Source organism: Aythya ferina (assembly GCF_964211825.1).
Source record: "Aythya ferina genome assembly, chromosome: 12".
Taxonomy (NCBI): Eukaryota; Metazoa; Chordata; class Aves; order Anseriformes; family Anatidae; genus Aythya; species Aythya ferina.
The window spans coordinates 11400059-11427253 of NC_140308.1; the positions used below are offsets into that span (position 1 = coordinate 11400059).

General features: G+C 61.6%; 1 protein-coding gene across 5 annotated transcripts; it reads left to right on the forward strand.

Moving 5' to 3' along the window:
* The first annotated feature begins 489 nt into the window (after positions 1-489).
* NDRG4 (NDRG family member 4) lies at positions 490-26460 on the forward strand. 5 transcript variants are annotated; one of them, XM_084533629.1, is made up of 17 exons: positions 490-644; positions 11297-11388; positions 11820-11864; positions 19005-19110; positions 19511-19631; positions 19818-19880; positions 20068-20128; positions 20458-20544; positions 20678-20734; positions 21067-21170; positions 21450-21506; positions 21594-21645; positions 22196-22243; positions 22485-22520; positions 22715-22766; positions 23234-23272; positions 24000-26460. In XM_084533629.1, the coding sequence occupies exons 2-17, from the start codon at positions 11314-11316 to the stop codon at positions 24152-24154; spliced, it is 1158 nt and encodes a 385-aa protein (XP_084389755.1). In that variant the 5' UTR covers positions 490-644; positions 11297-11313; the 3' UTR covers positions 24155-26460. The 5 variants fall into 5 exon arrangements, with proteins under 5 accessions (XP_084389755.1, XP_084389753.1, XP_084389754.1 ...); XM_084533627.1 differs by lacking the exon at positions 490-644 and adding an exon at positions 7223-7368; XM_084533628.1 differs by lacking the exons at positions 490-644; positions 23234-23272 and adding an exon at positions 7224-7368.
* The last annotated feature ends 735 nt before the right edge of the window (positions 26461-27195 follow it).

Consider the following 27195-nt stretch of genomic DNA (forward strand, 5'->3'; position numbering starts at 1 on the left):
ATGCCTCTTGAAAACCATGCCGATGCTGTTCCATCACGTTGTGACATTTATTAAAACAACAACCAAAGTGGCAAGAAGCAAACTGGAGTTGTAGGAGCCCAACCTGAGCTCCCAGCTCATAAGGCTGTGCCTATCTCCAGGCTTTCTTTTGGTCCCTCGAGGGCTCTGGGGTGCTCCCCAGGTAAAGCAGAAGCATGGGGAGGAATACAAAAATAGCTTTCAAACGCTCACCAACAGGAGGTTTACGCTGGACAAATAAGGCAAAATTGTCCCTGACTTCAGGACAAAAAAATTGCTGAATGCTAAAGATGCAGCATGGCTTTTTTGTTTTGTTTTTCCTTAGGCATTAGAGCAAAATGAGACTGAGGAAACAACCACACAACAGCACAGTCCCGTGGCTGGGGGGCTTGGCAGCAACGTGTGTGAGAACAGATAGCAAAGCAGATACAGAAATAAAGGCACCATCAAAACAGCCCTCAGAGGTTTGTCTTCCAGCCCACAGCCAGGCTGCACAGGCTTTGTTCCTCTTGTGGGGGGAGGACATTAATGGTGCTTCAGACAAAAGGGCAGCCTGTGCCTCCACGGAGCTCCTGGTGGAGCAGGCTGCTCAGATAAGCTGCGGAGGAAGGAGCAGAAGGCAGGAGGTGAGACGTGCTCGAAACACCGATCAGGTGGGACCACAGCCCTGAGGAGCGCTGCCGCAAGCTGGGGTCTGTGGGTGGCTGCTCCTCTCACTGCGGGACCTTTCTCTGCGGGGTGGGTGTGTATTGGAAGCAGGCTTCTGTCACGGCTGGGGTTTGAGATGAGTTTCTTGCTTTTGCCCCGCTTACAAGACCGGCAGTTTGGGTGTTTAACTGGCAGCCAGGGGTGGGTGGGAGCTGGCAGGTCCTGCTGCCAGGACACAGGCATCTTCTTCCCCGAGTGTTTTTCATGCTTGCAGGGGACTGAACACCCCCTTTTCCCTCTGGGGGCAGCTCTGCAGCTGGAGTCAGGGAATGGAGGGCTGAAGGGAGCTGCCTACAGGCCCCAGCTGCCATGAACAGGATGCCTGTTTAATCGTGGAGGCTTCCAGAGGAGAATCCCTGCCCGCTTGTGCTGCTGGAGGTTGGGGAGCAGTGGTGGTGGAGTGGGGTGGAGCAGAGCCAGCCTCAACTTGCATTTTCCTGGGCAAGGCTGTGTCCCGTGGTGCTGCCCCTCTGACCCACCTGAGCCTGGGACGGGACAGAGGTGGCTGCCACCCACCGGACCCCTCACCCTGCCTCGGCCCTAGCCCTCTGGCCTGCAGCCAGCTCCCCCTGCCTCCGCCTTGAAAACCCACAAGCCGATTAAGCCCGGCGTGTTAATTGGCTGCGACAGTTCATTTTGTTGTCTTGCGTTTGGTTATTGACTGGGTGCGTGTGACCGGATTCGCAGTGAAGGTCAGTGCCAGGCTGGGCTGGAGCTTCCCTCCCCGCAGGAGGGTGCAGGGGACGGGTGAGAAGTAGGTTAGAAGGGGCACTGGGCCCTCACTGCTGACCACAACCCGTCCCAGGGCATGTCCCACATATTTAAAGCCCCAAACTGGGAGGATGCACAAGCAGGGTGACCATCCCCAAACCCCAGTGAGTGATTTCATCTCGGTTTGGTTGCTTTCTTCTCTAAAGATCAGGATTAAAGTTAGCAGGGGCAGGGAGGGAGATGCGCACGGTCGTGTTGCAAGGTGATGGTGCCAAAATTAACCTGCTGCCCCAGGACAGCCCACGGTGCTGCCTTTGGCCGGCCCTCTGCCTCCCTCTTCAGCATCTGCTGGGTCCGTGGCCCAGATGCAGCACGACAAGACAGTGCATTAGTGAGGAACGGGATGAAATCGTTAGGACCAATGGATCCCCCAGAGCGAGAGGTATTGACCAGCCACAGGTCAAGGGGAAGGTCGAGGGCAGAGAGGCAGGCTGCAGGCACGGGGAGCTGAGTTGTTGGCTGCTCCTCTGAAGGCTTCCAGGCTAAGGAAGGAGCAGGGGCTGCGAGGGCTGCTCGAACCCCTCCAGGCACCTTGTGCTGCCAGAGCAAGGACTGACCGGGCTGGCAGCTGCTCTCGTGCTGCTCTGCCCCACCGCATCCCCCTCCTTGCCTCGAGACCCCAGCAGGGAGCCAATGCCTGCCAAACCCCAGGTGAGTTCCCTGCCCGAGAGCAGCCAGCAGAGAGGCACTGCCTGGCTTCTGTGTCCCGAAACACCACTGGTGGCAATCAGGGAGCTGTGGAAACTTCAGGAGCAGTCAGGGCTTCCACTGCATCGCCACCCCTTACACCACCACAGCACCTCAGAGCCAGAGAAGCTGGGAATGGCTTCCCAAAGAAGCCTTGGGAATGGCATTAGCCCACTCCCCGGGGGCAGGTAAGAGCAGGCATTGCTGTTCCATCACGATGAGCGCTGTGTAATTGGAAATGCTCATTAATGCTGCCTTTGAGAGCATGCCAGTCTCTGGGCTCTGAGGAGAGAGACCCCGCTGCCTTCGCTCTGCCTCTCGCCTGTCAGCTTGTTGGGCAATCGCCCTCGGAACAGCTCTGCTCTGCTCTGCTCTGCTCTGCTGACAGGTATTTATCTGGAGCCTGCCTTGGCTCCGAGCAGGGGCTGTCACACAGGCAGCACCACGGGGCTGGCACCGCTGCTGCCCCTCATGCACAGGGAGGAGGGATGGAGGGGGAGGCAGAGCATGGCTCCGAGCCCGAGGGGCTAGGGCCTGGGAAATGGCTCTTCCCGAAGAGGCAGCTCTCAGCATCTCTCTGCATTTTGAGGAACCTCTGGCCCAAAGCAACGTGCTTGTCATGCTGAGCCACTTGGTGCCCAGGTTGCTTTGGGAGGCTTTCCCTGTTTCCCCCTGGAGCAGCCCCAGCTGTGAGGGGGTGTTGCACCCCCCAAGCTGCACACAAAGCCCAGGCGAGATGGGTGAGTCCTGAGCTTTCCCTGTGTTTTAAACAAGGAGTTCCCTGAGGTGGTTTGAGGCCTTGGACACTCGACTCTTGTTCCCCAGAGACCCTGCATCCCCTGCCCAGCTGCGTGGCAGTGAATGCTGGAGCAATGCAGGATCCCACGGCTGCTGCAGGGCTGGCCGGTGACCGAGGACTCTGCCTCTCACCTTCTGCTCCCCAGGAGTGTGTGTAACGCACCCCGGCTCACCAAACCCACACACTGCAGGGCCTAAACCTAGCATTTATGAAAGCACACTCACTGTGGACATGCTGAACTGCAGGGCCAGGTTCCTCCCTGCACATATCAGCCTTGCTTTGCCGTAGCCACCACGTGCTTGACCACCCAACGCTGCTGGTGTAACCAGGCATCAGGTCCAGAGCCGTGCCTGTGCGGGTGCAAGGCTCAGAAACGAGCTGACAGCAAGGTCCTGGGGGCTGCTGCCCTCCTGGCTTCACCCCAGGGACATCACCCCTGGGTGCAGCTGACCCACGGTGATTCTCCTTGGCGGGTTGTCAGGCTTCTTGTTTTTCTGGCTTTTGATCAAAATCCTCCTGTTTTGCTGAAGAAGGGCTGCGAGGGCAGGAAGGGGCGGAGGGGACCCTGCTCTGAATGGAAAGAGAAACCTGAACGGGGCCCATCCCTGTCAGAGGGAGGCAGGAGGACATCTCACCGGGGCCCTTGGGCTGGGGCAGAGCTCACAGGCAGGATGGAAAATTACTGCTGGCCACAGGCTGCAAGGCCAGGAGGCAGCCGAGGGGCTGGAGGGCTGCCAGCGCTGGCACATGCTTTGTGCTGAGGTCGGGGAGAAGACAGGGCACTACAAATCCCCATCCTGGGCTCACGGGCTGCGCTGCAGGGCTCTCCAAGGGCTCCCACAATTCGGGGGTCCGAGGCAGGGTTTGAGAGGGTCTCTTCTGATGTGCCTGAGACCCACGCGCTCTGCTGTCCTTCTGCTTCTCGTTATTTTGGAGCCAGCGAGTCGTGGGCATCTCACTGCCCCGTGGATGCAAGGCTGGGGTGGATGGCCCTGCCCCGGCTGGGCAGGATGGAGCCCATCACCTGCTGGTGTTCCAGCACTGCTGCTTCAATCCTCAGCCAGCCTGGGGGTCCCTCGGTGTGGCCACGGCTGCCGAAGGGCTGCTAGCCACAGCACATGGCCCCGCACCCACAGAGCTGCTCGTGCTGTGGATTTAAGGGTGGCAATAAAAAGCATCACACTCACGCACAACCCGGGCTAAATTTAGCTCTGAGGCCCCTGCACATCGTCACAGCGCTGCGTGTGCCTCGGGGCCGTACCCGGTCTCGGTTAAACCTCCCGACACGGGCACATCGAACGCGCCGATCCTCCCCTAAATGCTGTGTGCAGACATCGTGCCCGCCTCGGGCTGCCTCTCTCCTGCCCCAAATCAGCCCGGCTGCAGGGCAGGGCCGATGAGGCAGCTCAGCTGCTGGGGATTTGTGCCGGACAGGCAGCCTCCAGCTGGGCTCGTGCAAGGCAGCGACCCTCAGGGAGGGAGGTGGCTGTGCTGGGAGCAGCAGCACTGGAAACACCTGAGCTTTCCCTAGCATTTTGCTTTGGTGCCAGCAGCCTGGTAGCACGCACATCTCAGCTCCCCTTTCCCCGTCCACCACGGAGCACCAGAAAGCCCTCAGGTGGGTGTTTCCAGCTTGCAACGATGCAGGATACAGGTGTAAAACCCATCCTTGCTCCTGCACGTAACCCTGGGCTGGAAGGGAGAACTGCAAGCCCCGGGGGTACGGTGAGGTTAGCCCCGTCCTAGGGCAAATGCTGTGCCTATGAGCAGCTCGGGCTGGGGGACAGAAAGGGGCTGCTGCTTCTGCATCCACAAGGAAAGTCCTTGCTCCCCGTGCTGCTGCTGGCGTTGGCAGAGACGTGGAAAATTCCTCTGCTCTGCTGGTGGAGGAGTCGATCCATGCACAGCAGAAGGAGGGGGCTGCAAAATGATGCCAGCCAGGGTGTGTCCTTGGGAAGTGCACCAGCCAGCCGGGGCAGGGCACAGGATCACTGCAGGGAGTGCTCACGGCTCCTGTTGTCTCTGTGGACCCACCTGCTTCAGGGGGCTGAGGGCTGGGGCAAGGTCCCGGTGGCCAGCCCGTGGCTGGTGTGGCACCACAGGACCATGGCACAGCCCAGCTGGGAGAGGCTGAGGGGCTCGGCTGTGGCAGCAGCTGCTGGGTACCCCTCTCCTGCCCCCCCTTCCATGGGGAACATCCCCAGCACAGCCCCGCTCTGTGGCACAAGCCTCCTTCGGCGTGGGGATGGGATGCCCCTCAACGAGCTGCAGCCCAGCTTCAGCATCACCACCAGCAGCAATGCCCCAAAGGGCTCCTGGGTGCCACAGCAGGAAAACAGCAGGAAATGTCACCATCTCCAGGCGCCCAGCAAAGTGTGGGGAGTCTTTGTCCACAGCTGTGACCTCCCCGATGCCACCTCTGCAGCCAGACCTTGGTTTGACTGCCTGGTGTCACATGGCTGAGCTAAAAGCACGTGGAAAGCCATGTGGAAAATGCCACATTGACTGGTGTTACAAACGCCATGGGAAGTAATGTGGAAAAATCCATGCTGTAAAGCTTCCTCGCTTCCCATTAAGCACGCAATTCAGGGTGCAGGCGGTTTCTGAACCCCTGCATGGGGTTATACACCGCTGCCTCCACTTCAATGCACGGAGAGCTTGTGCTCTTTCCAGACCTGATTAATTGTGCAATTATTCCAGCCACGTGGCCCTGCTCCTTTGGCAGGGCAGCCATCTAAAACCTGTTAGTTGATAAAGTCGGGCTGCTCGCAGAGATGATAAATTCCTGGTGTGAAAACCATTTATTCCTGTAGAAATCCCTGGCGGTTGGAGGAGAACGTTTAAAGTTGTGGTGTCAAAAGGACCTGAAACCAACCCCAGCTCATCCCTGCCCAGTTCAGAGGAAAACTCGTGGCTGCTGGGAGGGAGGATAAAAGGCAGCCCTGAAGGCGTGGAAGAGCTGATGCTCAGACAAGCATTAGCTGGCTCCTAGCTTGCACGGTCACCACACTGCCTGACATCCCGTGTGTTTCCACCCATCAGAGTGAGAAGGTGACAGCCTGGGATGCAGAGCTACTGGTGACTCAAAAGGAGAGGCTGAAATCAGCTGAGAGCTGGTTGCTGTCCAAAAAGCCCAGGACAAGCTGTTAGAACAGACGTACCAGGGATGGAGATGGCTGTGTGTCCCAGCAGCACGGCTCTCTGCAGCCCCTGGGCAGACGTCTGTGGGACGAGCCGTGCTCCTGACCCAGCCATGCAGGAGGAGGGCCTGTGCGTGGCCACTGGCCCCCACGGCTGGCCAGGGAGAGATGAGGCTGATGCTGGGGTGCCTGATTCCATGCGGGTGCTGGGAGTAGCCCATGGGTACCTCCTGCAGCCCAGAGTTTATGTTTAGGAGCAAACTTGGATCACGGAAGGAGGGTGGCATTAGCAAGGCTCTGATCGAGCCCCTGGCACCTTGGGAGTCCCTGGCTCCTCCAGAAGCCTGGACAGTGCTGCAGTGCTGGTGGGTGAACCTCCTGCAGAGCCCAGTGGTCCCTGATGGGGATGGATCACAGCTGGGGCAGAGGGAGGCAGCACCAGCTGCCTTGGACCCCATCTCCCCAGTCCCTGGCCATCGTGCCCTGCTGTGGGGGTGCCATTTCACAGCTCCCCCTCACCCCAGGAACTGCCGGGCCCCTTGGCCGTGGCTGTCAGGGCTCAGGGATTGTTCCCCAGCCTTGCCCATCGTTGTCCTGAGCTCCTGGGGACCCCCAGCTCTTTGTCACCCCTTGGTCTTATTCCCAGGCCTTCATGTCCCCACTCCCAGGGCCTCCCCAGACCTCTTGGCCATCGTGGCTCTATTTTGGGTATCTCTGCCGTTCAGATCCCCCTTGTCCAGGGATCCTCCCCAGTCCCCTTGACCACCACCATCCTGGGGACCTGCTTCACCTTTACGGGGACTCCGAGCCCCCTTGGGCACGGCCCCATACCCGGGGGATCTCCCCAGGGCCCCCCTGCACATCCTCCCCACCCCAGAGCCGCTCGGCACCCGCAGCCACCCCGGCCCCACTCCGGGTCCCCCCCGGCTCCCCGCAGGCCGCTGTGGGTTCCCCCCCACCCCCGCAGCTCTCCATCTCCCCTTTCGCTCCCCCCGTTCCCGGCGCGGACCCATTGTCCACCCGTTCCCAGCCCCGTTCCCGGCCCCATCCCCATCCCCGTCCCCTCCTCTCCGGCCCCGCTAAGGGGAGGAACCGGCCGGCCGGGGCCGTGCCCAGCCGCGCCCCTGCGCCGCCCCGTGCGCTCCGGCTCCGCCACCGGCACCGGCACCGGCTCCGCTCTCTCCCCACGCCGGGGCCGCCGGCCCGGCATGAAGGTGCTCCGGCACAAGATCGAGCTGCTGACAGGTACGGCCCGGCTCGGCCCGGCTCGGCCCGGGGGCTGCCGCATCCCCCACTCCGGGGCCGGGCTCCGCGCTGCGCCCTCGGGGGGCTCCGGTGGCCGCGGGGCGCTGGGGGCCGGCTGGGGAGGCTGGAGGGGCGAGGAGGGGCGAGGAGGGGGGAATGGGGCCGCTGGGGAGATGGGGCGGGGGGCTGAGGGGTTTCCAGCACCCGCCTGGCAGCCGGGCCCCCTCCCCAAGGGGGGCTGCTGGAGGGGCCGCGCACACGCGCGACGTTTTTGGGGTGCGGGAGGCGGCTCCTGGGCGAGGCGTGAGGTACCGGGGGATACAGAGGGGGGCACGGGGGGCCCGTGGGCAGAGCCCCCAGCCTCGCCACCGCGGCCCCCAGCCTGGGGGGCGCAGCCCCGGCTCCCCAGGGCCGGCAGATGGGGGTCTGTGGGGTCCTGCGCTCCCCGGGCAGCCCCGCAGCCACCGGGCGGCGAGTGCGGGTGCTGGGCTGCGGGGCTGTGCCCCGGGGGATGCGGAGGGCCGAGGGGTTCATCCTGCATCGGGGGGGGACGGGAGGTGGTGGGGGTCTCCTCAGCCCTGCTGCTCAGCAGGCGATGCTGGGGAACCGCTTCCCTGCCTGCAGTCCCCTTCCTTCCTCTCCCTGCTTCGCTGGAGGTGGCTTTTGTTTCGGTGCCTGGCACCCCTCAGCCCATGGGTGCCGTGCCGGCATCGCTGGGGTGCCGCAGCCACCCCGGGCAGGACGCAGGGCTGCGATGGGGAAGCTCTCGTGGGGCCGGTGCATCATCCAAGGGTCCCCTGCCTTCTGGCTGCGTGCCGCCCGGTGTCAGACCCTGCCCGCAGCCTCGTCACGGTGATAATAATAATGATAACGGGCATGCGTTTCCTTGCCATAAGCTGGTTCTCCTCCAATAAGCAGCCATGGGGCTGCGGATCCCCGGGGAAGGTAAGCCAGCGTGGCTGTTTCCATCTGCAGGCACACAGGAGATGCCAAGGCAGAGCCCGTGGGGCTGTCTGCAAGAGCCCAGCCAGAGCTGGGTGCTGCTGGGCACGGCATTGCCCCACACCTGCCTCCTCTGTCCCTCACCCTTCCCCTTCCCACCGCCAGCTGTTCCCATTCTCTGCAGGACAAAGTTTTTCTTCCTTTCCTGCTACTCAGTTTGGGCTCATCCCTGGGAGATGCAGGGGCAGGGCTGGGAGTTTGTGAGAGCTCGAGCTGGTGTGCTACAAGAGCCTGGGAGGTGTGGTTGCTGGCTCTGGGCACGTCTGGCCCGTTGCTGAAAGGAATTGCTTACACTGCTGCTCTGTGACAGCCTAGGGGGATTAGGGAGCACATGTTGCAGCACTGTCCTCAGAGGAGCGCCAGCTCGCTGAGGTCCTGGTGCTCGGCTCTTGTTTGGGTGTGCAAGTGAATAATAACGTGCTTGGTTTGGGGTTAGGGAAGGAGACAGCTCCCAGCTGGGCCCAAGGCAGAGGAAGAGCACCTGGGGCTGCATGCTGGGGATGGGTGCTGCTGGGGAGCATCGGGATGAGCTGAAGGGAAAAGGGTTTGCAGCCAGCTGTGTTGGCATCTCCCAGGCCATCTCCATGTGGCGTTGCCAGCCCCAGTACCCCAGCATGTGGCGGGGGTGCTTGTGCCCCACAGTTTCACTGCAGAGCACCCCAGCCACTGCAGCACTGGGCCGACCCCTGCAGCCTCTCCACTGGGCTCACTGGGGCTGGCAGCGGGGCAGCTGAGGGCCTGTGGCTGATCTCACACCCTTGGCTTCCCCACCAGCCCTCTGCAGTGACAGTGACACTGTTCACTGCCCCGCTTCTGCTCTCGGGGAGCAGGGGCGAGGGTGGCTGTGGGCTGGCAGCAGCAGCCAGGCCCCCATGGCAGCCAGCAGCGTGGCCGTGATCCTGCAGGCGGGCTGCTGCACCCATGGGATGCCCTGTCACAGGACAGAGACCCCCTTCGGGGCTGGCATTTACATCCCTGCTCTGCTCCCAGGCCCAGCACCGCTCTCGGTGGCTGTCCCTTGCGCGCTGGGGCTGCTGGTTGGTGCCCCTCATGGGCTGGGTTCCCCCCGCCACACAGGCAAGATCACGGGGCCTTTCCTCATTGCCTGGCCACCCTCCCTCCGATATCAGCTGCAGGCTTTAATTAACGAAGGCACTAACCATACGCTAAGTGCTGGCCCCGCTCACCCCAGGGCTGTGGCTGTGCGGTGTGGCGGGGCAGTCAGCGTGTGACACGCCGCTCTCTTCCAGACCCAGCTGCTGGTGAGGCTGATTTTTCCCCAACTTTTTAACCCTCCCTTCCTGAGATCAGGCGCTGGGCTGCTAGGCTGGAGCCAGCACAGGCTCCGCGTCCTCTTGGCCGTGCTGGTGGGCTGCAGGAGCAGGCTGGCTCTGACATGAAGCTGCATTGCCAGTGGCAGCCCCCTGTCCCCGCTGCGGATGCCCCAGCATGGTGGGACCCTTGCTGCCACGGGCACGAGGACTCCCAGCACTTGGAGCCGTGGCTATTCCAGGAGGCTTCATGCTGGTGTTTCTCCCTCAAAACTCTTCTGGTTTGTTGGATGGCTCCAAAAGGGCAAGGCAAGGCGCGGTTTCTGCAGAGAGCAGCCAGGTGGCAGAGCTTACTTGCTTTTCAACTGAAAACCCGATCGGATTAGGAAAAAAAAAAAACACAAACGGTTTTGGAGGGGAGCTCACAACCAGCTCCCATGTTCCGGGCAGCTGGGGCAGGGGTGAACGCGCCTTGTGATGCTTTCGCCCTGCATTTCTGCATCTCCAGCCTTGTCTGCTCAAGGCTGGGAGGTGGGCAAAGCGTGGAGGAGGCCTGGGTGAGGCTGTGGAGGGAGCAGGAGCTGTGTCTGCTCGGTGCTGGCATAGCCCCATGCTCTCCCCAGTACCCATGGGGAGCTGGCTGTTTGGAGCAGGAGCTCCTCTGGAGGCTTGGTGTCTGGAAAGAGGTAGCGGGAGCGGGGCGGGGGGGAAAGCTGTGAGGGTAAATGCTGGGGGGGCTGTGTCTGACTGAGCAGGGAAACTGCCCTCGCTCTGGGACCTGCTGGTTGCCCACCCTGTGCCTCCACAGGGGATTTGGGGTTGTCCTCACCCCTGTTCTCCCGTGTGTCTGTCACCTGCCACGTGCAGTCAGCTATGCGAGCATCCCCTCGCTCCACTTTGCTTTCTGAGCTGGGCTCAGTTCTGGGGGTATTTTGGAGATGCCAGTGCCGGGGCGTGCAAACTCCTAGTGCCCTGGTCAGCAGGGCAGTCCCACGCCTCTGCTGAGCAAGGGCTCTGCAGTGAAGTCTGTTCCTGCGAGCCCTGGGGCTGAGCTGCCAGCTGGCCAGGACCTGCTCTGCAGGCGAGCAGGCTGTGGGGGTAAATCGTTGCAATAAAAGCTTCAGGCAGGCTCCCTGCTCCCTGCTGGGGCCATGCCAGCTGCTCAAAGCAGCCCTCTGCCTCCCTGCATGGCTGAGAAACCTCGCCCCTCGGTCTGGCTGTGCAGGGAGATCTCCCTCAGTCCTACCCTTCTTCTCCTGTGCCCTAAAACTAGCCAAAACCTGGACTTTTCTTACTCTGGTTGATGCTGGAAGCTGGAGTGTGAGTTGGCTAAGGGCTTGCAGGGGTGACCAGCACGGACAGACCAAGCTGCTCTCCCAGTTTGCCTGAGGCAGCCCTGGAGCCAAGTCTGTTCTCAACTGGGAGAACTGGACAGGAGTGGGAGCTGAGCTCCACCAGACGCTGCCAGCCCTCTGCCCAACTCCCAGCCCCCAGCAGGGGGACGAGGCAGCACACCAGGACCCTGGTGGACAGGGGGACTGAAGCCGATTTGGCTCTCTGGGAACCCTCTCCATGGGCAGAAAGGCTCAGGGAGACCTAGGAGACAGCGGGGGCAGGACCCTGCAGGGCACTGACATCTCCCTCCCCCCGGGCAGGGCTGCTGCTGCAGGAGATGACCATGGCAGGGCTGCACGAGCTGCGCTTTACGGAGGAGAAGCCACTGCTGCGGGGCCAGGACACCGAGCTGGTGAGTTGGGAGGCAGCTCTGGCTCTGGCCTCATGCATGGGGTGCTGGGAGGGGGGCGTTGTGGGGTGGTAATGCCGGGTGTGTGTTGGCACTGGGGTTTGTGGGGTGCGTGCAGTTATGCTGGCAGTGGGTGCGGGTTTGCACGGATATTGGGTGCGTGTGTGTGTGAAGGGGCACGGCTTTTGTCTCGGTGTGCTGACATGGGGAGATTTTGCACACACGGTGCCACAGCACTGGTGTAGCTAAGTGTGTCTGCACACATTTGGGTGCGTGCCCACGCGGCCACTTTGCACGCAGGGGTGACCCCACAACCCTGTGCACCGCAGAGGGTCCTTGTAGTACCGGGGGGCTTTGCGTGCCAGCTGGGCAGAGGGAGTGTGAGGGGCAGCAGGGCAATGCCTCTGTCCCTAACAGCTGCCTTTCTCCCCCAGGAGAACTCAGAAGTCTTCCTTTCTACTGTGGACACAGACTGGAAGGTAGGACCGGCTGCGGGGAGGGGACAGGAGGTGCCTCGTGCCCCTGGGCTTGGGGACCCACAGGCCAGCGTGGTGGGTCAGTGCAGGGCACTGAGCGGGCCCTGGGGATGGGTGGTGTTGGCTGCCCGGGCCCCAGCTTGCAGGTGGTGGCCGCTTGGTGTCCGTGCATGGGGCTGTGTGCCACAGCCCCTGTAGGGAGGGGACACGGCCATGGCTTTGCAGTCTGCCTGGCAGAGCCTCTGAGGATGCTGGCTGCTGCCCTCAGCGCTGGCACCCAGATGTGTCTGGTGGGCACTTGGCAACACTCCAGGGACAAAAGCTTTTTGAAAGAAGCAAAACCGAGCTGCTTCTCCAGCCCCTCTGCCATTGCCATGGTAATGGTTCCCTGGGCGATGCCAGCTCCCCGGTTACACGAGGGTGGCTGAAAGTCTCTTTCTCTTTCGGAGTGCCAGGGCACTGCCTGCCCCTCATCCTGCCTGCCTCTCCTGGGGACTGGGGCCCCTCCACTCGCCCAGCCCACGAGCTGCTGCAGCCAGCCCTCGTCCCAGCAGCAGCCACACTGGGCAGCGCTGCACCGACTGGGGCTGCCGGGCAGAGGGAGGCTGGTAGCCGTGAGTCCCTGATGGTGGTCGCTCTCTGGAGAGCCAAGCATCCAGCAGAGAGCTTTGCAATCAGCCTCCCACTGCCGTCTTGACCCTGGCACTGTGGGAGCAGAGCCAAGGTGCTGGGCTGCCCTGCCTCAGTTTTCCCTGTTGGAAAAGGGGATACGTGCTGTCAGGGGGCAGGTGGCTGTCCTCTCTCAGCTCCCTGTGAGCAGCAGGGCACAGCTGGACAGAGAGTAAAGAGCTTCACCGGGATGCTGGGATATGCTGGTGTAATTCACAGAGAAGGTGGCAACATTCTGGTGTCACCGCAGCAAGGGTGAGGCGTGAGAAGGAGGTGGCAGTGCCAGGGGCAGGGTGAATGGCACAGCCCTGCACCCTTGTTATATTGAAAAGTTAACTGGGAAAGGATAAAGGTGGCTTCTCCCAAGCCAGCTGGGCCCTGCGCCGTCTTGGTTCCTCTCCAAGAGCCCGTGAGGATGGTGATGGGATGAGCTGCCCAGGCTGTGCTGGGACAGCTCTTGCTTTCCCCCAGCCCGGTGCTTTTCAGGCTGGGCCCCTGCAAAGGTTGGGGCAGACAGAGGCTGCCCTTCTTTGGGGAGATCTTACTCCTTTTCTAGTCTCATCCCCTTGGGGTTATTCATTCCAGTCCCCAGCTTAGGTCTTCGCTGTCCCTATTCTCCACCCCAGAGCCAGTTGCTGTTGCAATGTTGAGATGCTCTCATCTGGCTCGGGGGCTTTGCCAGCACCATGGCCAAAATGTCTGGTGGAGAAGGGCAGCACAAGTGGCTGCTGCTGATGTGTGGCCCTGTGCGGGCAGTCCCCAGTTGTATCCATGGCAGGGCAGCCATCACCCACCCCTGAAATCCCCAGGAGTAGGCATCCCTGGGCCTGCTGGTCTCTGTATCGGCTTCACCACGGTTCCAGGGTTATTTTTGCAGTGCTGTGGGCTGGCTGGGTGCACATTGCTGTGCAATCGGCTCTGCTTGCTCTTCATGGCTGCAACTGCTTGTGCTCTCCTGCAGCAGGTTTTTCCCTTTCCCCAGTGTGCTCTCCTGAGGCACAACCAGTGGCGCTGGTGGGCTGCCCCTCCGGAGCTGGCTGTACTCTACACGGGGCAGCTGCGGGGCTGTTCTCACAGAAGCCACCCCTCATTGCCACCAAAACCTTGCCACGTAAACCCAATACAGGGATACTTCCTGAACCCTGTCAGAGGTGGTGCCATGACCACTTTCCTGGGGAGCCTTTTCTGGTGCCCGGCCACACTCTCAGTGGAGAACCTTTTCTTATATTGGATCTGACCCTGCCCTGTCCCAGCTCCATGCTGTCCCCTCGGGTCCTGTCGCTGTCCCCAGAGAGCAGAGCTCAGCGCCTGCCCCTCCGCTCCCCTCGTGAGGGAGCTGCAGGCCGCCATGAGGCCTCCCCTCAGCCTGCTCTGCCCTGGGCTGAACAAACCAAGGCACCTCAGCCGCTCCTACATCATTGTCCTCTGCACCCTTCACCATCTTCATTGTGCTTCTTTGGCCACATATATTTTAATATCCTTCTTATATTTTGGTGCCCAAACCTGCACACAGCCCTCAAGGTGAGGCCACACCAGAGTAGAGCAGGACAATCCCTTCCCTCAGCAGCCAGCAGTGCCATGCCTGAGGCACCCCAGGACGTGACTGACCCTTTGGGCAGCAGGGCACACTGCTTCAGCTGGCTGTCGGCCAGAACCCCCAGATCCCTTTCTGTGGCCACTCTCCAGCCTCTTATCCTCCAGCCTGTACATACAACCAGGCTTGCCCCATCCCAGGTGCAGAATCTGGCACTTGCTCATTAAATTTGGTGTGGCTGGTGATTTCCCAGCCCTCTAGCCTGTCAAGATCTCTCAGCAAGCCCTCTGTGCCCTGAGGCAGTCAACACCTCCCAGCTGACTGGGACCTCTCTGTATTCCCAAGACCATTGCAGAGTAGTTGAGAGGAGTCTCACATCAGCCAGCTTTTTGAGTACCCTGTGATGAATCCCATGAGGCTGGTAGACTTATGTGTGTTCAGCTGGCAAAATGGCACACAGACCTGTGAATAGCTTTGTTTCTGTGGTGGAATTCACTCAGCACCTGGGCCCCCTCTCATGTGGTCCTTCATTAGCAGAGGGGTCATCTCTGGGGGGTTTGTGTCAGAGAACCCGCAGGACAAAACACTGCAGAGGAAAGTTTCCTTGCTAGCCTGGTTTGTTGTCCCTCCTCTCTCCTTTGGGTGGAGGAAAGAGATGTTCCCAAGGTAAAGTGGCTCGGATCTGTTGTTCCACATCAGAGACTCAACGGGAGCAAGCATCACCAGTGGGTGATGCTGTGGATACACAGGGAAGCCTGGGCTTCTGTTGCTGGACCAGACTCGTGGGCAGATGGGTTGTCCTCTTGTGAAGTCTCTTGGAATCATGGCAGAAACAAAGTGCACATGCACACGGAGGGACACACGCATGTGTGTGCATGTGCTGCATGCATTGGCCCAGGGATGGTGTCCTTCCCATCAGGGCTGCTGGGTTGTTGTTCCTCCTGGTTTATTTACCTGCCATCAGTGATGTCCAGGTTCAGGCTAAATTGAGTCCCGTGTTCCCATTGTGTGCCAGCATCCTGCACCAGGCAAGGCTGGGGGGATTGGGGTCTGTGCTAGCATGTCCTGTGACATGCTCCATGTCCACACAAATGCACTGTGTGCACCCTTCATTGCATATGTGCATATTCCTGCCTTGAGTGCAGGCCTTCTTATGTTCCAGGGTAAGGTAATGGGGTAGCATTCGTCTGTGTTCTCGCACAGGCACGAGGTTCTGCATGTATGTAGTTCATTGTGCATCCGTGGGCATGCATGCTGTCCTGTAACCTCGCGTGGGTTCAGTGTCAGGCACCGCATTTACTTGTCCAAAGGTTGCATGCACAGACACACGGGGCATGGACTCTCACAGTTTTGCCTGCTCCCTGCATGTCCGTGCTTGTATGTGTTCCTGTGCATGTGTGCACAGTGACGTGCGTACATGGAAGCACCACCGGCAGTGCCTGTGGGTGTGTGTGCACTACTGCAGGGCTCTGGGCAGCTGCAGACCCGAGCATGACTCTGCGTGTTTGCGCGTGGCACAGAGCCATGTGTGCATGCATGCCTGGGTGTAGGTGCGGGGTGCTGGGCTCTGCCCTGATAATGCTGCGTGCGTTGGGGGGTGTCAGCACAGCCCCTTCTGGGCGCCTGTACCTGGCTCAGGCTGCCAAAGGAGGGAAGATGGAGCGGGTACCGCGCGGCGCCAGGCGTTTTTCTTCATAAACAAGGGTATTTGGGGCCAATTGGAGCATGAATAATTCCCGTGGCAGCCAATGGCCGAGAGCCGGCTGCATCGCAGCACTCGCCTGCAATGGAGGCCAAACCTGCTGGGGCTGCGCCTTGCGCCGAGGGGGAAGGGAGAGGGAGGGCTTAGCGCAGGGCTGGGGCTCCGCTATAAATCGAGGCGAGGGGCTGAGCTAGCACAGAGCTCTGCTTCGCCCCAGCCTGCTGCAGCACCGTGCCCTGCGCCAGGACCCTGTGCACGGTCTGCCCTGCCTGCACATCCTTGCCTGCCCGGCTCCTCGCCATGCCCGAGTGCTGGGATGGGGTAGGTACCGCTGTCCCCGTGCTACCTTCCCTTCCTTGCGGGTTTTGCCCCAGTTTCTCTCCCACTGGCTGAGGCTGGGCGACTGCACCAAGCGGAGCTTGCTGCGCATCAGGCAGATGTTGGTGTGGGGGCAGCTGCCGCTGGGGAGCCCTTCCTCCCTTCCTTCCCCCAGCTACAGCACTGCTGCATCCCCGATGTGACGCAGGTTTTGGGGCTGCATTGTCCTTGAGCGTGTCCTCCCCAGGCCTGGCGGCGATGGTGCACCAGGCCGTGCTGAGCCAGCGCAGTGCCTGCAGCTGCGGGCTGCACGGGGCTGGCTGTGGGCACCCAGGGCACAGCGGGGACAGGGGAGACGGGAGGACTATAGAGAGGTGACCTCCGGACGTTTTGGATGTCTGGGATGTTTTCCAGCCTCCGCAGTGATTGCAACACCTGGTGGCAAGGGGCTGGTGTGGAGGGGTGGCACTGCAGTGCAGAGGAGGGGTGAGCAGGTGGGAGCACTGCAGTGGGTGAGTGAGAGCCTTGCAGTTCCCCAGCCCCACACGGGACTGGGCTCTCCCAGGCATCTATGGGTGCTGTGGCCCAGGATTGTCCATGCCCCCCTTCATCCTGGCTTCATCCCCTCCTCCCAGCCTCTCCCCTGAGCGAGAGTGAGTGTTCCTGCAGCAGAGGGCAGGGCTGTGGTACCCAGCGATGCTGCAGAGGCTGTGCCACAGCCAGGGATGTGCCTGGGCTCACGGGTGGGGGTCACAGCGCTAGGGAAGGAGCTGCCACCGTATTTTGGTATCACAGACTGAGCTGTAAGGGAACCACGGCCGTGTGGGTGGGAGGGAGGAAGCCCTGTGCTCAGGATCAGACCACAAGGACACCTCCTACGCGGTCACCTTGGGCCAAGCCTTTCCTCTGCCTTGACCTCCCTGTCTGTTGCCTGCTCATCACCTGCAGAGGTGGGTGGGGAGAGAAGCAAAACCCATCTCGACCCTGGGGAGCAGAGGGATGGCTGTGGCTGGCGGGTGGGGTGGGGGCACTCCTGGGGAGCTGAGCATCATCTCCAAGGAGCCCTTGAGCTGCCCTCGAGCACCGTGTGCCCACGGGTATGGCTGCCCTTGGCGAGGGGAGGCACTGCAGGGAGGAGGACCCGTCCTCAGGCTGCTCCTCCCGCCTGCCAGAGGCCCGTGTCCTTCAGAGTCCTTGGTGGTGCGTCGTGGCCTGTGGGAGCACCCACGTGGGGGTGGAGGGCCCCGCTCTCCTCGCATCTTCCCATCCGCAGGGGTTGCTGGTGCCTGCAGTGAGGACTGCTCTGCATCAGGCACCGTGCCAGCATCCCCTGCCTGGCCCCACTCGGGACGTGATGCTCCCGAGCCTGCTGCATCCCAGCTTTGAGGTCACTGCCACCAGGCCGGCTGGCAGGCACGGGCATCAGGAGGGGACCCGTGTTTTTTTGGGCAGCAGCCAGGCTCACAGCCTCAGTTTCCCTTGGGATGGTGGCCATGAAGGTGAGGCTGGAGCCTCAGGGTCCACAGCTGTCAGGGATTGAGCATCAGGATGAAGCTAGAGCAGCGTGACCTTGCAGGCCAGGGACAGCGGCACCGGTACGCACTGTGAGAAGCCCTGACGGCAGCATGTGGGGGCTGGAGGTCACCTGTGCCCTGAGACAGTGCCGTGACGCTGAGCTCCTCCCTGCTCCCTCCTCCTCCTCAGCAGGGCTGGGTGGGGGTCAGAGGATGGACAGGTAGGAGCTGGCTCGGTGACAGCCCCCACTCCCACCCCCGTCCCCTGGAAGGCAGGGAAACTGAGGCACGGGGCAGTCCTGGTCCCTGTATGGGGCACAGCCGTTTCAGACCGATGGGTTCTGAGGTTATTTTCGCTGTCATTTGCGGCTCAGGATGCGTCATTTCCTCGGGCGGTGTGTGAGGTCTGCCCTCAGCCTGTTTGCGCCACGCACGGTGAATCCAGGCCAGCTGGGCCGTGCTGCTCTCTCTCATCCTGTTGCCAGAACTCTCCTGGTCTCAGGTCCTCTAAGACCTCCTGTCCCACCCTGTGAGCCCATCCCATCCCAAACCTCTATCCCTGGATACCATCCTGTGCTCTCACACCATGATACACCTCTCAAACCCTAAATCTTCCATCCCAAATTCCCATCCCAAGCACTCCGTTTTTACTCCGTGCTCCCACACCACCCCAAACCTCCCTTCCCATCCTGCGATCCCTCTGTCCCATCTCAACCCTCCTGTGCCATCCCTGATGCCCCAACTTTCTCAGATCCCCTTTCTGGGGCATGGCAACACCTTTGCCAGCCGCTGGCTCCTGGGCAGTGTCCCGTGCCTCAGTTTCCCTGTTGGAAGGGGTTTGCACGGACTGTTCACAGCCACTGCCAAGTCGGGGGATCCTGAGCTATCTACGTGGGTGAAATCTGCTTACGACCACACTGAAGACAAGGGTGTAGCTGGCACGTGGGTCCCATGAGAAGCCACAAAGAGGTGTTTGAGCCTGCAGAGGGACCGTCCAAGAGCTGCTACTAAATATGCAGATGCCATTACATGGATATAGTTGCATCCAGCTTGGGAAAATCCCACCCTGGAGCGAGTCGGTGGAGGCCAAGAGTGTTTACAGGGGCTTGCTTGCTCTGCCCTCTGCTGCCAGCCAGGACCTGAGGCTGCCTGGAGCTTGGGGCTTTCCCGAGGCAGCTGCTCCCCTGCCTCCTGCGCACCCAGGGGCCCATCCTGTGCCAGGTCCCAGCCTGGGGGCTCTCAGCCCTGCTTGCTGCGGGCATGGGACTGTGGGGCTGCATTGGAGGCATCACTTCTCAGCCTTTTGGCCAAGATCAAGGGCAGTGTGTAGTGTAGGCAGGGACGGTGGGACAGGAGGAGGTGTCAGGGGCAGGGCCAGCGTCACCCCATCTCTCCTCGTCCCCCAGGAACACGACATCGAGACATCCTACGGGCTGCTGCACGTGGTCATTCGGGGCTCACCCAAGGGGAATCGCCCGGCCATCCTGACATACCACGACGTGGGCCTCAACCGTGAGTGCTGGCCTCCAGGAGGGTGGGGAACAGGGCAGGGCAGGGGCAAGCCAGCGGCTGGAACATCAGCCAAGGGCCCTGGCTTGGTGTCAAGGTGCCGAGGGCTCCCTCACGATACGGAGGGTTTCTGTGGCATCCAAGAGAGCCGGGAGGCAAGTCCCAAACTTCTCATCCTCCTGGCTGCGCCCATCCCTCCCCACGTCTCCCATCCCCATAAGGGTCACAATCCTTGCTAACAGCGGCCACGGTCTCTGTGGAAGGGTATGGAAGGGCTTTGGTGGCACATCAGCTCCGGGACGAGGGGCAGTGGGATAGCAGTGACCCCTCTCCATGCTCCCCTGGCCCACGAGGCCCTCGTGCTGGGGTGCTTGGTCTCTGATCGCTGCCTGCCCTTTGACAGACAAGCTTTGCTTCAACACCTTCTTCAACTACGAGGACATGCAGGAGATCACGAAGCACTTTGTGGTGTGCCATGTGGATGCGCCAGGACAACAGGCAGGAGCCTCTCAGTTCCCACAGGGGTAGGTGCCAGCCCTGGGGACATCCTGATGGGATGTCACCTCCCTGCCCACCGGGATGTCACTGCCCAGGCCATCACCTGCCTGTGGGCCCCTCAAAGCTGTGTCAAAGCCCGGGGCTGGTGGGTGAGCAGGCGGGTGGTGTTTCCCTGCCCCACATCCACCTCCCCGTGCCTCCCCGTGCTGCAGGTACCAGTACCCGTCCATGGACCAGCTGGCTGCCATGTTACCCAGCGTGGTGCAGCATTTCGGGTGAGTCAGCTCTCCTCCGAGGGGCTGGGAAGGACCTGGGGCTGGGCATGGGGCTGAAGGACTTACCCCGGGTAGCTGGCACCCTGCATGGCCTTTTGGGCCCCGTCCTGGTTGAAGGCAGAGGGGTGCCCCGGGGAAGGTGTCCTGGAGCCCACCGTTTCCCCATCCACACCTCTCTGCTTTCCAGGTTCAAGTACGTGATCGGGATTGGTGTTGGGGCAGGAGCCTACGTGCTGGCCAAGTTTGCGGTGAGCCTGGGGCCGGGATGGAGTCACCTGTGCCTCCTGCCAGCCTGGGGCCTGGGGCAGAGCAGGAGCTGATGGCCTGGGCACGCCATGCCGCTGCTAAGGCTCCTGGAGAGAGGGGCAGGCCAGGATGGCCGTGCTGTGGTCATGGGGCTGGGCAGTCCCATGCCTGCTGCAGCTGAGCCGGGTCTCCTGTCCCACCACGTCAGCCCCCTTTGCCCAGGGCTCCCGGGGATGTCCCTGGCCTGGCTGCGGTGCCCACACGGTGGGCAGTGGTGCTGGTGGGCGCGTTGCCCCTTCCCGCTGAGCATCACCCCTCTTGCTTGGTGCAGCTCATCTTCCCTGACCTGGTTGAAGGGCTGGTCCTCATGAACATCGACCCGAACGGCAAAGGCTGGATTGACTGGGCAGCTGCCAAGGTGGGCACGGCCCCAAACCCCTCCAAGCCCTGGCGGCTCCCTGGGGCTCGGGGTCCCCATCCTGTGCCGCCCTGCGGGGCCAGGGCAGGAGCCAGCCACGGTGGGACAATAACTCCCCGTGTTCCCTCCACAGCTCTCAGGCCTCACCAGCACGCTGCCGGACACAGTCCTGTCACACCTCTTCAGCCAGGTAAGGGCTGCCTGCCCTGCCCTGTCCCCCACTGTGCCCCCTGCCCAGCATCCTGGCCACGTGGCTGTGCCCTGCCCCCTGTGCTGGGTGCTGTGGTGCCACCAGACCCAGGGATGAGGTTGGAGAAGTCCTGCTCGCATGCCTCCTGCTTGATCCAGGGCTCAGCCCCAGCTGATGCCATGTGCGACCTGTGTCCTGCCCAGGCATGCTGCCCACAGCATCCTCTTGCTCTGCTCCGTCAGCGGGCAAGGCACGGGCAGGCCTGGGAGAGCAGAAGGGCTCCACAGCACCTCGCAGCCTCTGCCCTGATTTTCTGTCCTCTGTTGGCGCAGGAGGAGCTGGTGAACAACACAGAGCTGGTGCAGAGTTACCGGCAGCAGATCGGCAGTGTGGTGAACCAGTTCAACCTCCAGCTATTCCTCAACATGTACAACAGGTGAGTGGCCCCAGCAGCGTGACTGCCTTTGCCATGCTGATGAACTGCAGCAGCGGTGTGCCTGTGGAGGGAGTTGCTGCTCCACTGAGTGCTGCATCCCATGGTGTGGGCTCTGCTCAGGGCACGGGGGTGCAGCAGGGATCGCAGGGTGCTGGGACGCTGGGGCTGAGAGACGCTTTCCAGAGCCATTCCCAGGGCAGTGCCCCGGCTCTGTGCTACAATGTCCGTGGCAGTGCCTGCCTAAGGGCTCACACTGGCTCTCTCCTTCTTCTCTGCCAGCCGCAGGGACCTGGACATCAACAGGCCTGGGACTGTGCCCAACGCCAAGACTCTGCGGTAAGAGTCGCTCTGGCACAGCACAGGGGATGCAGGGTGGCAGAGCCCAGCACCAGCCCTGACCGTGCACTTTCCTCTCATTTCCAGCTGCCCTGTGATGCTGGTGGTGGGGGACAATGCGCCTGCTGAAGAAGGGGTGGTGAGTGAGGGTGTGGGGCTGTGGTGCCTGCAGGGTGGCGCAGGGATGGTTCCCCTCTGTGGGCACGCTTGTGTGCACTGCTCAGACATGGAAACTGCCACATGCAGGAGCACTCCGTGCACCTAAAATGCTGCTCGCACACGTGTGTGCTCGCATGTGCCCACATGGTCAACATTTGCACAAATAGCTGCAAGTAGTGTACAGGTGGCCCTGCTTGTACACGTGTGTAACTGTGTGCACACTCCCCTCCAGCACATGTACGTGTGCGTATGTGCTTGTAGACACGTGGGCACACACGGGTGCCTCACGAGACACCCCTCCCTCTCCAGCCCCCTACCTTGAGGTGGGGATGGTCCATCCTGCCCAGACACTGTGGAATTGGAAGGTCCCTTATGTCCCACAGCAGGCGGTGGTGGTGTCGGGGGGCTCAGGGCTCGCCTAGTCCTGGATGTGCCACTCACAGTGTCAGGGATCAGTGGTGGAATCCGTGGGCAACTTCTGCCAGGCTCAGGGCACCCCAGGGTGCTCATGCTGTCCCTCTCACCCGCAGGTGGAGTGTAACTCCAAGCTGGATCCCACCAACACCACCTTCCTGAAGGTAAGCGGGTGGCAGGGGGGCAGCAGGGTGGCTCCCGCTGCATGTGCAGTGCCCTGTCACCCTGTGCCCCAGCACTGCGGGGTGTCCCCGTCTCCCTGTCACAGGTTTGTCCTGGCTGTGGGGCTGGGGTGAGTGGGGAGAGCGGGGTGGCCTTGGCAGTAGCATCCTGCCAGTGGTGGACAGAGGACAGGGTGGGGGGAAGAGGCATCCCCCCAAACTAACCAGGGCCTTCTCTCTGCAGATGGCAGATTCTGGTGGGCTGCCCCAGGTCACACAGGTGAGCCTCCCCAGTTTCCTCAGTCAGCTGCGTGTACTGGGCCCTGAGGCACGGACTGGTGCTGTCCCTGGCTAGCAGGGAACGGGCTGACGTGGGCACAGGAGTCCGGCGTGGGGGATAGAGGAGGTGGCTTGGGCCTGGGTGGGGATCTCAGCCCTGCTGCTGCCTCAGCTCCTCCTGCTCTCTCCCCGCAGCCCGGCAAGCTGACTGAAGCCTTCAAGTACTTCCTGCAAGGCATGGGCTACAGTGAGTGCCAGGGCTGGGCACAGGGCTGGCCTGGGCGTGTGCGTGCACATGCGTGTGCGTGTGTGTGCAGCCCCTGCCGCAGAAGAGCCTGGCACCCGTGCGTGCCCTGCCGGAGGGCTGCGCGTGCATCGGTAGCGTTACACGTGTGGCTGCACAAGGTGCCCGTGCGTGTGCTCGGGGTGTGGAGCACGCAGGCTCTGCGTGTGCCAGGGCTGTGTGTGTAGGTGTGTGAGCAGGGTCTCTATGGATGTGTACCTACATGTGTGTGTGTGGATGCGTGAGCAGGGGCTGTGTTTGCACAAGGGTGTGGAGAGTTCCCGTGTGTGTGTGTGTGCAGGTCCATGTGCACACCTACAGGTCTGTGTGCACACATTTGTGGGGCCAGGCGGGGACTCCTGGCCCCAGGGAGCCACCGGCATGGCTGACATTCTTTCTCTGCCCTCCCTGCCCCTGTCCTGCCCCGCCAGTCGCCCACCTGAAGGATCGGAGGCTGAGTGGAGGCACAGGTACCGCTCAGTGCTGCTCGGCCCGTGCCCACCACTGCATGGTGCCCTCCTGGCCCTGAGCCCCCCGTGGCAGGACACTCCTGCTGGCCGGTGTCCCCAAAGCTGCCCGGGCACCTTTGGGAGCAGTCTGGGTACAGAGCTGGCCCTTCCCAGCCAGGCATCTTCTGTCTCGCTCTGCTTTGCTCGAGATGATGGGCTGTCCCCACGCTCTGCCTCACACCCTGAGCCAGGGCTGAGAGCTGAGAAATGGCATTCAGAGAAGTATCCCCATGCAGGCACGGTCTCAGCAGCATGCCCACCGTGCCCTCTTCCAGCTGGACAGGAGCTGTGCCACCCTGCCTGGAGGAGGGCCTCACGTCCCCCAGCCACCCTGGGCAGCCAGGAGAGCTCCCATCCCCACTGACACCCTCTCTGGAGCACAGAGGCCTCTCGGGGCTTCCTCTGGCCTCCTTCCCGGTGGCCACCCGCCCAGGAGCTTTACCAGCTGTGCCTGGTTTGCAGCCTGCCCCAGGGCTCCCCATCCTGCCCCAAGTCCTGTCGTCAGCCTGGAGCTTCTCCTGTTGTAGCACTGCATGCCGCGAGCTTGTGCTGGGGGCCGTTTGCATTGGGGAGCGGGACCTGCGTCCCCACCAGCGGCTTTGCTTGCGTGAGGTAATGTCAGCTCTGTTTCCTTCTGGACCTCGGAGCGAGCTGAGCACCCAGGTCCTCTCTCTCTGTGCCCGTGCAGTGCCATCCGCCAGCATGACCCGCCTGGCACGCTCCCGCACAGCCTCCCTCACCAGCGCCAGCTCGGTGGATGGCGCCCGCCCACGTGCCTGTACCCACTCGGAGAGCACCGAGGCCATGGGGCAGATCAACCACACCATGGAGGTATCGTGCTGAGACCCACGGCTGCCGCCGCCGTTTCCTCCAGAGCCATCTCCCATCCGTCAGCATCCCGCCAGCACTCACCCGCCCCGCAGACGACCTCTGCCAGGGCCCTCACTCCCTTGGGGTGGATTCATCTTCTTTGCTGTTGGCCTCCCCCCACATCGCTGGGCACCAGAGAAGGAGAGGGGCTTCGCCTTGTCACCTCCAAGCTCTGGGTCCTGGCTTCGCCCAGCAGTCCCACGTGGCTCTGCCTCAGTCCTCACCCTCCCCAGCACCGGCTTGGCCCTGGCTTGGGAGGGAGGGTGGTGGAGGGATGTGGCCAGGATGGGTGAGCAGGGTCGGGGTGGTGGGATGGGGGCAGGATGGTGGGATGGAACAGGACAGCCATACGTGGGCAGAAGAGTGGGACACGGAGAGCACCCTGGAGGTAGGTTGGTGTGCCAAGGTGATCTGATGGCTGGCCAGGCTGGAAGGAAGCTGGGGCTGGGAACGGCACTGGCTCTGCCTGCAGCATGCCTGGGCACTTGGTGGGGGGGTGGATTTGTCGGGTGCCTGCAGGGATATCACTGCCCTCCCTGGGGCAGCAGCTCCCATTTGTTTCCCTGCTGCTATTCCTTGGGGACCACAGGGGATTCCCTGGCACAGACAAGCCCTGGCGCAAGGTGGCCGTCATGAGAAATCACACACCACACCAAACCCTCACCCTGGCCACGCATCCCGAGGGCTGCCCCAGAGCAGGGGGAGAGGCCCTGTCTTGCTCTGCTCCAGGAGCCATCGGGGCAGAAGGGGGTTCACGGGCATCCCTTCCCCAGTCCTGCTGTTGTTACAAGAATGACGATCACTGCCTGTCACCAAAATCGCACCCAGGGGCAGGTAGTGCCTGCACCTTGGCTTGCCCATTCCCTGCCGCTCTGGCAGTCTCACTTCAGCTTGGGCTGAGGCCACCAGGGCTCGGAGGCTGCTGTGTCTGGGGACGTTGTGAGGCAAAAGATCCCGGAATCCCTCCTCCAGTTTCACCGCAGCCCACAGGTGTCCCCGCAGCAGAGCCATTAGCAATAAGATGAGACACCCCTCGCCCCAGGAAGCCCCCAGCACCCTCTGCCCTGCAGGGCAACCCAGCCACAGCATGCGGCGTGACCCATGGGACATGAGGAGCATCCCCGTGTCTGGCTTTGTCCATGGGGGTGCACAGAGCAGGCCAGTCCACCCCACACGCCCCCATAGCCACTACAGTTCCTCACACACTCTACCTGTGCACTGAGCAGGCCATCTCTCAAGGGCTTGGCTCCCCACGAGCTGCAGGGCCCCATCCAGCCACCGGCTGCGGGTGGATTTGACCTTGCTCTCAGCACGGAGAGCCCTGTCATCGTGTAACCCTGCCATCGGCTGCTGCCCTCAGCCCATCCCGGGCAGCAGAGCCCAGCTCTTCTTGTACGCAGGGTGAGGGAGCTCCCCGTTCTGGCAAGAGGGGCTTGGGACTGTTTGGGTAGCCCCTGCGCAGGGTGGCAGCAGAGACCCATTGAGGATCCACCAGGGGCCATCACCTGGGCGAGCAGCACCCCAGTGGGTGCAGGGACAGCGGCGCTGGGCTGTGCAGCCCCACGGGGAGCAGGTCCCACGCAGCACCCTTGAAGCAGTCCCCCTGCAGGCCCTGGCCCCACACCTTGTTCCCCCTCCATCAAGGGCCTCCAGGGCTCCCAGCAGGTGTTCAGGGGCTCCTGGCCCTGAGGCCTGAACCCTGGTCAGCACCCCTATAACGAACGGCCACCCTGAACGTGGCCAGTGTCCCCATTTTCCCCCCATTTGTTCTGCCGTGTGCTTCCTTCTCGGTGTGACTCTGAAAGCTAAGTAGATCCTTTTTACTGTAGATACCGCTGTGATCACCTGTTTTCTCAGCGTGTCCTTCCAGATGATATATATATAAATGCCTATACATATTATATATATGGGGTTGTCCGGTCCCGGACCTTTTGGGTTTGTTCTCCACGTTTTCTCGTACAAGCGGTGCCGTGTGGTTCCCTTTGAGGTGGTCTGGTCATGCTTGCCTTTGGTTTCCCACCTGGGTTTTGTTGGTTGGTTCAGTTTTCCCTGTGGTTCGTTCCTTTGAGTTTTGTTGGTTTTCCTCTTTTCCTGGTCACAGCAGAATTTAATGGATTTCCCCCTTTCTCTGTCTGAGCGCAACCTGGTTTTGTCACAGTGGTGTCGAGGCCACAGTACTCACACAAGATGGCAATATGTAAACCAGATTTAACTAACCTGTCACTGTAGAGAGGATTTACTGTATCAAAATAATAATAATAAAGACAGCAAGAACCTGCTGTGCTCTTGTCATATGCTGGCCTAACAGCAGGGGGAAACACGTCCAAGCTCTTCCCAGCCCGGCCTGTGGAGATGTGGTGTGCAAGGAGGACAAGACGACCACCATGGCCACTGACCTGCAGCCAGGTGGTCCACCACTGTGGTAGGGGCACGTTTGGGCTGGGGGCTGCACAACTGGGCTAGGGGAGCCAGGGAGCACACGGAGGGGAACCGAGGACTCCAGGGTGCACGTGGAGGGGAGCAGTGGGGTGCTTTGGCATCAGGGCAACGGTAGGCCCCATATTTTTGGGGTGGATGGAGACTAAAAGTCACCAGCTGTGTCCCGACAAAACTGGATCCAAGGAGTGCCCACTGGGGAAGGGAAGACCCACGGCTGCGTGTGTCTGGAGATGGGTCACTAGGGGTCCATAGGACAGCCATCGTCCCTGTCCTGCTCCAGACCCCATCAAGATCTGAACTTCCCAGGCCTCCCCCTGCCCACGTGCATGACCCTCTCCTGGGGAAGGATCCCCTCCCTGTGTCCTAGCCTTCATCTCTGCTCCGGGGAGACAGTGTCTGCTTTGTATTAAGCTTATCCAGACTGGTCCCAGACCCAGAGCATGGTCCCAAACATGTGAGGCAGGAATCCAAAGCCATGGGACTAAGGTGAGATCTGAGCCAGCAGCCTGGGAGCCTTTCTTGGCTGGCTGGGATGGAAGTGTCTGCTCGTCTCCCTGCTTTTGGTTCTACTTTGG